Here is a 9,378-nt window from a genome sequence, read left to right on the forward strand (position 1 = left end):
GCTTTCAGAGCAGCGGAATGGGTTTGCCTGACATCAAGGGCACTGGCCCCAGCTTCCTCCAGATGCCAAAGGAGGGCCTTGATTTGCCCCTCCATTTACTCCCCATCTTTAGGTCAGTAAGCTGGTCAGTTCATCAACAAACAGAACTTTGTTAAGAGGAGCAAAATGCAGGGCACTTGGGGATACTAAAGAAAAAAAAAAGACCTTGAGGTCTTCAAATCCAATTAAGAAGACAGAACACATACATGGCAAAAATGACTTCTTGACCTTCCTCCCCCCTTTCCTTAACAGCAGGACTTTTTTTTAAGAGCATGTTTTAGAAACAGTGTAAACTGAGTAGTTGTTGCAAAGTGGGGTGGGGGGGCGGGGAGCTGGAGGAGTAATCCTGGTGGCCTTCCTGTAAGAGGTGAGGTGGGAGTTTTTTGGCCACAGGGAACATGAATTAAGATGAGAGAGAAGACCTAGGTTTCTTTCCAATAAGAATTTGTAAGTTTACATCCCAACCCATGAAAAATATGCTCCAAATGCAAAAATGTTATTCTTTCTAGATGGGAAAGGTTATATAATCATAATAAAATAACCTGCCATCGTGGGAAGGCGGGAGGAAATCTCTGCCAACCCTGGAGCAAGCTTTTCGAACCCTACTGCCTGTTCTTGGCTTTCACCTGGTCCCAAGGTCCAGCAAAGCAGCCTTTCTCAGCGTCCTATCCTGTCAGCCTCCTCCTGCCTTGGATGGCCACAAAACAGAAACCCTTGAACCCAACCCCAGTTCGGGCCTTCAAGGAAAGCCACCACTGCCATATAGGCTCCCCAAGTGTCTCTGCCTAGAATGTGACGACTTTAAGGGTACAGGACACCCGCGTCAGCCCTTCAATGAGGGAGATGGTGCGGCCCAAAGAGGACCGAAGGCTCGGAGAAAGCCCTGAAGAAACCCAAGACCGTGTCCCACCCCGTCCCGTGTGCATCCCCCTCCCCTGGCTCTTCCTCTGAGCCCACCGTTTTCCCCGGAGCCCCCTGAAGACCCCTCTGGCCACCCACTAGATTTAGGTCAGAAAACAGACACTAACAGCTCTCCTTCGCCTCAGTGAAATTACTAAGTGGAATTTATTGGGCAAGTCCATGCAGGGCCATGGGGAGAGCTCACGTCCCAGGCCCAGGGCCCCCCCAGCTTTAGGAGTGCAGGCACTGAAAGGGGCATCGGGCGAGGGGTGCCCATAGCCTGGCCCCGCCAGCCCCACCTCAGGAGCTGTGGCCAGTCCCCAAGTCTGCTGGACTGGCGGGGCCGCGCGTACTCAGTTCCCCAGCCGGCCCTTCGCTTTCACAGGATCCGCGGTGACTGCACCAGCTCGAGCGCCTTTAAAGGGCCACACACGGCAGCCACCGCTATAAAATGTTCCCGGCGGCACAACTGCAGAAGGGGCACCGCTGAGCTGCGGGGAGGAGGTTCGCTCCGCCCGGCTGCCCTCCCACAGCCTTTCGGTGAGGGGCTGTTCCCGGCGAAGAGGAAGAGCGCCGAGGAAGGCACAGCACCCGCTCGGGGCCCTCCGTGAGTATCCAGTTCAGATTTTGCCACCAACTCGCCCACGAGCCAGGACATGTGCTAATAATGCCCTAAGCCGGTTATAAAGACGTGGAAATTGGGGGGAGAAAAAAAAAGGGGGGAAAGGGGGTCTGTCCTTCTGGGATTCCTAGCCGAAGCCAGCTTGCTGCCGTGTGCGTGTGCGTCAGGGCTCTCCGGGCGGCAATGGGGGCTTGAGAGCCGGGTCCCCAGCGCCGGGAAGGGAACGCGGTGGCCGCCACCGCCACCGCCCCGGAGTCCGGCACCGAAGCTGCGGGCGGGCGGGCGGGCGGGCACGGGCGCGGGCCGGGGCTGCTTGGCGCGGCACGGTGCGGTGCGGCGGCGCGGCGCAGCGGTGCGGGCTTTTCCCAGGCGCCCTGGGGTCGGGTGGCCACCGGCGCGGCTGCTGGCGCTGAGCTCGACCGGCTCGCGGCGGCGGCGTGCGTGCGTGCCAAGAGGCTGGGGGCTCCTCCGTTTCGCCCGCGTCTCTCAGAGCTCCGCGCTTTCCTCTCTCCAGGGCAGGCAGCTTTGCGAAGGTAAGCCGGGCCGCCGGGTAGGACGCTGGGCTGGGCTGTGGAGACGAGGACTCCTGGGGAGCGGCTTGAGGAGCGGGCGCGAGGAGCGGGCGGTGGCCGGCGGGCCAGAGGGTTCTGGGGACTTGTTTTCTGTTTGAAAGCTGCTCTGTTAGGGGCAGAGGGGCCGCCGCCGCCGCCGTCGCCCGCCAGTCAGCCAGCGCGCGGGTTGGCTCGCCTGCGCGCCCGCCGGCCGGCCAGCCGGACCCAGCGCTCGCTTCTCTTGAGGAGACCGCAGCACCTTTTCTCCCCGCGCCCGCGCTTTCTCCGTCTGGGCTTCCACCGACTTTGCTAATCGTCCGGACCGCATCTGGACGATCCAGCTCAGGGTCTGCACAAAGCTCAGGCTTCCTTCAGGGGCTGGAGGCGAGAGGGGCTTTTCGGGCCGAGTTCTTAAGAATTGCGGGTTGGAAGTTAGCGAATTTGGGCAACTTGCTTCCACTACCCAGTCTACCTCAGCTCGCTCGCGCGCGCGCTCCCTCTATCTCTGTCTGTCTCTCTGTCTCTCTCTCACACACACATACACACGCCCACACACACACACGCACGCACGCACGCACACACCCCTCTCCCTATAAACGGGGGCGGCCCGGCAGCGCTCGGAGTCCCTGCGTTGAGGAGCGCTGGACTTGGAGTCAGATCGACCTGGCTGCGAATCCCGGCTTCTCCACTTTCTAGCGCTGTGACCTTGGGCAAGTTACCGCACCTCTCCGAACCTCTCCCACTCTTTTCTTAGCGGGCTTATAGCACTGACCGCGGGTGGCTTGGCTGGGGGTAGGCTCAGCCTCAGTCGCGTCGGGTACTCAGCGGGCGCTCGGTAAGTGTTGGTGAGGCGCAGGAGTGGCGGCTGCTGCCGGCGCCAGAGTGCGCCCCCGCGTGCGGAAACACCGCGGGGCTCCTAAACTCACCTCTGAGGCTGAGACCCCGCTCCCCTCCCCGCTGGTCCATGCTGTCTCTAGGATGAATTCCTGATACAGCACTTTGGGGAGCAGACGCTCCAAGCCCTAGTGGTCTAGCTGCTCGCGCCCACCGGGGCAGGTACGCGCCTGGCCGCCCAGAGTTCGGGCGGCTCCATCTGGGATACGGTGAGCCGAGCAGCCGCGCTGTCCACAAACATCCGGCCTTTAGTTTTCAGGTGGCGAAACTGACCAGTCTTGTTAGAACGCGTCCAAGTCAAGCCGCAGTGCTCTTTGGATTTTTAAATTTCTCCTGAGTGAGAAAATAGCAATCGAGATGGAGCCATCCGGTTGGTGCCATTTTAACTTTTGGGCCCCCAACAGGTTAAAGGCGACGCCCCCCTACCTTCCTTTCCCTTCTCTCTTTCTCTGCTCCCTTTCCACCTCATCTAAGCGGGAGGGGATTGCTCTCTCAAGGGACTGTCTGAACCTGTGGGCGGACGGCGGGACCGGGAACTGTGGTCGGGGGGCCGTGAGGCTCCAGCGGGCGAGGTGGCACTTGTTGCTCTGGGTTTCCCAGCCGCCTCTAGCAGCCGTTTCCCCGTGGTCGGCTCGCGGCTTGGGAAAGCGAAATGGAACATTTCCACGCTTCCAGGTTTTGCCTTCCAATGGGCTGAGGAGTGAAGGGGTAGGACAGAAAAGCGGGGAAGCAGGACCAGGTTGAAATGCAACTTCCTCTTGCTTGAGACGATTCAGAAAAGCTTGCTGAGCGTCTACGGAGTACAGACACAAGCCGGGGGGGGGGGGGGGGGGGCTGGAGCGGGTGGCCGGTTGAGCTGAAGCGACAGATCTGAATACAGACAGGGTCCCTGCCTAGGGGAGCTCCCAGCCTGAAGGGGGAGACGTGGCAAAGTGGTCTTCCCGGAGAACTGATACCAGAACAGATTTACTTTTTTTCTTGTTTTCTTCCCCACCCCACCCCCCATCTCTCTCCCTCTTTTTGTGTTCTTGTCGCTGCTGTTTTTTCATCCAGGTATCGGGCGGGCGGCATAGGAGTGGGAAGGGGAAAATAGGGGCAGGGATCCCCAGAATTTTTCTTTCGACATGAAAATTGCCTAATAATGAAGGACTCTTGAAGACCGCACGCGTTAAAGTCTCGTTGTCTTGTGGTCACTGGTTTGAAATATTCTAGGGCTGCCTCAGAGAAGGAGCAAAGCAGTGGTATGGGACCCAGCAACTGAGTTTTTCCCTCGTATTTTGTTTTTATTTTTCCCCTTTCTCTATTTTCTTCTCACACCCCCCTCCCCGCACACCTCACCCCGCGCTGTTAGTGCGAAGATGATACCATGAGGCAGTAAAGCCACCACTTTAAAGTGTCGGAACAGATTTCCTGATGATTATTCAGATCCAGGGTGGGAAGGGTTAGTGTGTGGGGGAATTCTAGCCTCTTTGGGAAGATTAGAACTCTTTTCCAAAGGTCCTCAAGATTTTTTGGACTGAGCGGCATTTATACATATGAAATTCTAGATCTCTGATTGATCATGAAGAGTAGAATACATGGGATTTTTTTTCCTTAAAACTAAGGGTCTAAGAAAAAAACTTAACTTTTCCCAAGTTTTAAAATTTTCTGGTTTGATGATATTCTTTTGTCCTCATCCTCTTATCTTTTTGGCATTTGAGCCAGAGAGACAATTTTTCTGAAGCCATCTGAGTCATTCCAGGTATGAGGACTTAGCCAGTGGTCAAGTGAGGCATGTGGACATAGATAGGAGTGCTAGATCCCAGAACCACTGCTTCCTGACTGGAAAGCCACTGAATCTCCGAGCCTCAGTTTCCCTTCAGGATGAATTATTCTCATATATAGATTGTGTGGCTGAGTTCAGGATTTTGGGACAGGTGTCCTGGGAAAGCCCATTGCTGTCTTGGAAGGGACTTGAAACATGGAGAAAATAGAGATTTCTAGGCTTTCAGCTTTCTGGCTCCAGCTGCCTCTGAGACTCCACAGACCACCCTCATGGGCTGGGTTTCTCACAGACATGCAGTGCTTTGGAGCCCTGTGACACTTGCTTTGGGAATTTGTTCTTACTTGTGCTGCAGCCTCCACAACTTTCAAGATCGTCCTTGCCCTGAATTCTTCCCACATTCTTCCAGACTCAGTGGAGGCCTAAGCTCTCCAGCCTGGATGCTGTTGGTCTATTGTCACAACATGCTACTTACTCAGGGACATTCCTGCTCCTCAGAACCAGGGACAGTGACATTCCTAACCCATAGCCCCAACTTGGGACTCTGAGATTACTTGCATGAGAAAACGTGTTACATCTTGGTGATGCGGGTAGTTGGCCTCCTGGGCAGTACCTGGCTTAGTCAAGCACCTTTCCAGCCTCAGGCAAAAATTCTAGCTTGGTCTCCTCTCTGCCTAGGCAGTCTCTGGTCTTGGGTTTAAACCTGTCACCATAACCTTGTAGCTATGTAGAGTTACGCTGTTTAGGTTTTGCTAGTGCTTTCTTAGTCAGCAAAGCTTCTTGTATTTATCATTTTCTTCTCTTGCTTACAGCACAACAGCTCCAGCTGGCATCACCGCCTCCCACCGATCAATCCCACTTCTGCCAAGACACTGAAATGCCAACTATGTCGAGGCCTGCACTTGATGTCAAGGGTGGCACCTCCCCTGCAAAAGAGGTAAGTTTTGCCATTTTACAGGTAGAGACACTGAGGCATGGAAAAAATGAATTGTTTGTGAGGTCATATGCCAGGCCTTCCTAGGTATAGTATCTAGTGTCCTTGAGCGGACAGGACGCAGCAGGACTTCTCTGGGGAGAATGAGAATTGCTTTTGCCTAAATATCAACTTGAACCCATGGGGGGTGTTAAAAGATGGCAAGGAAGGAACAGAAAAGAAGAATTGGAACAAGACCACTGGTTTAAAGAGATTAAAGTGAAGCAGAGAAGAGGGACAAGGTAATGACTTAAATTGGGAGGTGGAGCATCCTGGGAAGGAGATGAAAACATTCAACCCACTTAGGATGGTGGGTGGGTGCCCCAGTGCTAGAACTGAGATCTGAGCTCAATGCTCCAGAGCCATGGAAACAAAAGGATACTTGAGCTCAGAGCCTAACTTACCAAAGAGTCCTCTTGATACCTCCTCATTTCTAGCCCCATATGAAGTGTATGTGGGAGCCTTCTGGGTCTGACAAATAATGAGGAACAAGCCAGGAGCATGGGGTACTATGGTGTGCCTTTCTCTGTCTTCTAGGATACCAACCAGGAGGTGAACTCTCTGGCCTACTCTAACCTGGGGGTGAAAGATCGCAAAGCAGTGGCCATTCTGCACTACCCTGGGGTAGCCTCAAATGGAACCAAGGCCAGTGGGGCTCCCACTAGCTCCTCTGGATCTACATCACCAATAGGGTCTCCTACTGCTAGCCCTCCCACTAAGCCCCCACCCTTCAACCTGCACCCTGCCCCTCACCTGCTGGCTAGTATGCAACTGCAGAAACTTAATAGCCAGTATCATGGGATGGCTGCCGCCACTCCAGGCCAACCCGGGGAGGCAGGGTCTCTGCAAAACTGGGGCTTTGGGGCTCAGGGAGGAGGGACAGGATCAGTTTCTCCTTCTGCTGGTTCCCAGAGCCCTACTATCATTGATTCTGACCCAGTGGATGAGGAGGTGCTGATGTCACTGGTGGTGGAACTGGGACTGGACCGGGCCAATGAGCTTCCTGAGCTGTGGCTGGGGCAGAACGAGTTTGACTTCACTGCGGACTTTCCCTCCGGCTGCTGATGTCAATTATCTCAAATGATGGAGGAATAAAGCCACCAATTGTGATGTAAATAAAAATAAACTTACTTGCAAAGAGATAGGCTGACTGAATGTGTACTTCTTGAGGTCTAAGGGTGTGCCACATATTCTGATGTGCTTTCAGCAATTCTGAGGGCCAAGGTGGGGTATACAACTGGGATGGAGCTGGATGAGATGGGAGGAGCAGGAAGGGCTGGAGGGGACAGTTAGCATTACCTACTGCTGCCACCACCATCACCCTTCTCTCCTTGGGATTAAGATCTCAGGAACTCTGTCCTATTCCAAATGGAATATTGGGACTGGTTAAGGGAATTCAAACATGTCTGCAGACTCCTCGCCTCCAGCACATCTGTGACCACATGGCACTAATTTCAACTCTAAAAGCCACCAATCCAATCAGACCATTAAGACCATTCCTTTGCCCTTTTGCCTATGTGTAACAGATAGGTCCAAAGAAGAATTGTTTGACCTGGGGGCTCAGATTTATCTGGAAAATTGCAAAAGTTGCATTAAGATGGGATTCCAGGTTATACTTCTCAGAGCACAGATAAACCCTTCCCTCTAAGCCTGGAACATTCTTGAGTGTCCCCTCTAGTCTACTGTGTATGGGACAGCCTGTTTGTTTAGGCTGGCCTCTCCATATAAAAAGTGCAGATCAGGCCAAAGTGGTGCTTGCATATAATCCCAGATACTGAGGCAGGACAATTGTAAGTTTGAGGTCAGCCTCAGAAACTTAGCAAGACTCCATTTCATAAGTTAAAAACATAATAAAAGGGCTGAGGATGTAGCTCAGTGGTAGATAACCCTTGGATTCAAACCCCAGTACTACAAAAAGAAAATAAGGAAATACAGGGCTGGGGTTGTGGCTCAGTGGTAGACTGCTCATCTAGCATGTGCAAGGCCCTGGGTTCGATCCTCAGCACCACATAAAAATAAATAAAGGTATTGTGTCCAACTACAACTAAAAAATATTTTTTAAAAAAGAAAGAAACACAGATCAGGACTGAACTTGACAGGTTCAATGTTTGGGGATATATCCCTTGCCCTTTGATTTACTGCTGAGAGCAGTGCCTTCAGAAGCATGCCAAATGGCAAGTCTGGCACTGAACTGGATCCTTACTTGTGGGGCTCCAATGCAGCCCTGACCTCATTGGACATAACCAAAAAAGTCTAGAGACTTCACTGACCACATTTCAGATTCCCAAAGATATTTTTATTGAACATTGTGAAAAGGAATCTAATCAGCCTCTGAGGACCAGCAACAGGGTTGCCCCATAGTGAGGTCTTTTGAAGGAGCCCACTAGCAAAGGCACTTCACTAGATTTGGCACTCCCTGAGCACCTGCTTCAGATCACGCACTTTGCTAGACACTGGAACCATGCATTAGAAAAGTATCTTTGAGGGGTTCCCCCATCTCAGAAAGAGAGGCAGGCATAAACAAATTCAATAAATCAGTATTTCCCAAAATATAGCGAATGGTGCTATTCAATCTCAGAAAAGGAAATAGCTCCATCTGCCTGGGAACTCTAAGGAAGACTTTCTCATATTCAACTAGTTTATTTGCTTTTATATTTCACAAGTAATAAATACATGATAAGATCTCCTTGTAAAAATCAAAGGGGCTGGGGGTGTTGCTCAGTGGTCGGTAGAGTGTTTGCCTATCATATGTGCAGCCCTGGGTTCCATCCACAGCACCTCAAAAAAAAAAAAAAAAAAAAAAAACAGGAAAAAAAGTAGAAAATTTCACAGGTGAGTTTAAAGTACACTTTGACCAACTCTTTCTCAATCCTGATTGTCTTTGGTCCCTCACAGAGATAGCAACTATTTATCTGTTCATGGTGCATCCTTCTTGGCCTTGCTCTGTGCCTTGATATGAAGATATATTTACCCAGAAAAAGAGCTGGGTTTTAAAGTAAGACTTGAGTCAGCCAAGGAGGGTATGTGGGGAGGGACAGCTGTTACACAGGTGCAGGTTTGTGAAAGGGGCATCAATGGCTAAAATCCAGAAGTTTTACACAAAGGTTCATTGGCCTGCTGGAGGGCACTCAAGGGAATGAGACTGGTTGAAGCTTGTACAAGGCAGAACACACAGGGCCTTCTGGAGCAGGCCTTGATCTTTTTTTCCTTGTTTTTCTTTCTTTTTTTAATTGGATCTTTAAGGTAGTTGGGTATATCCTGACAAACTCATACATGCATGGAAATTAATTTCACTTCAAGATTCCTCCCCGCCCCACTTCCTTTTCCTTCCTGCCCCCACTTCCTCACTTTCTCTTTCTTCTACTCTACTAGAAAGCCTTGATCTTTTTTAAAAATTTATTAATTTTTTTAGTTGTAGATGGACACAATGTCTTTATTTATTTTTATGTGGTGCTGAGGATCAAACCCAGGGCCTCACACATGCTAGGCAAGTGCTCTACCACTGAGCCACAACCTCAGCCCGAGAAGAGCTTGATCTTTAATACCATCAGTCCTATGGGTCATGGAGAATTTCTGGAGTATGTAGGAAAAGCAATTAATTGACCAAGTTCTATTTTTAGGATGATCCCACTGAAGA

At 51.6% G+C, this 9,378-nt stretch overlaps 1 protein-coding gene across 2 annotated transcripts; it reads left to right on the plus strand.

Annotated features, from left to right (window-relative positions):
* The first annotated feature begins 1,477 nt into the window (after nt 1–1,477).
* On the plus strand, nt 1,478–6,806 carry Cited1 (Cbp/p300 interacting transactivator with Glu/Asp rich carboxy-terminal domain 1). 2 transcript variants are annotated; one of them, XM_077107403.1, is made up of 3 exons: nt 1,478–1,546; nt 5,581–5,705; nt 6,279–6,806. In XM_077107403.1, exons 2-3 carry the CDS (start codon nt 5,646–5,648, stop codon nt 6,804–6,806), a joined length of 588 nt encoding a protein of 195 aa, XP_076963518.1. In that variant the 5' UTR covers nt 1,478–1,546; nt 5,581–5,645. The 2 variants fall into 2 exon arrangements, with proteins under 2 accessions (XP_076963518.1, XP_076963517.1); XM_077107402.1 differs by lacking the exon at nt 1,478–1,546 and adding an exon at nt 2,034–2,094.
* The last annotated feature ends 2,572 nt before the right edge of the window (nt 6,807–9,378 follow it).

This window comes from Callospermophilus lateralis, chromosome X, assembly GCF_048772815.1.
Source record: "Callospermophilus lateralis isolate mCalLat2 chromosome X, mCalLat2.hap1, whole genome shotgun sequence".
Classification (NCBI taxonomy): Eukaryota; Metazoa; Chordata; class Mammalia; order Rodentia; family Sciuridae; genus Callospermophilus; species Callospermophilus lateralis.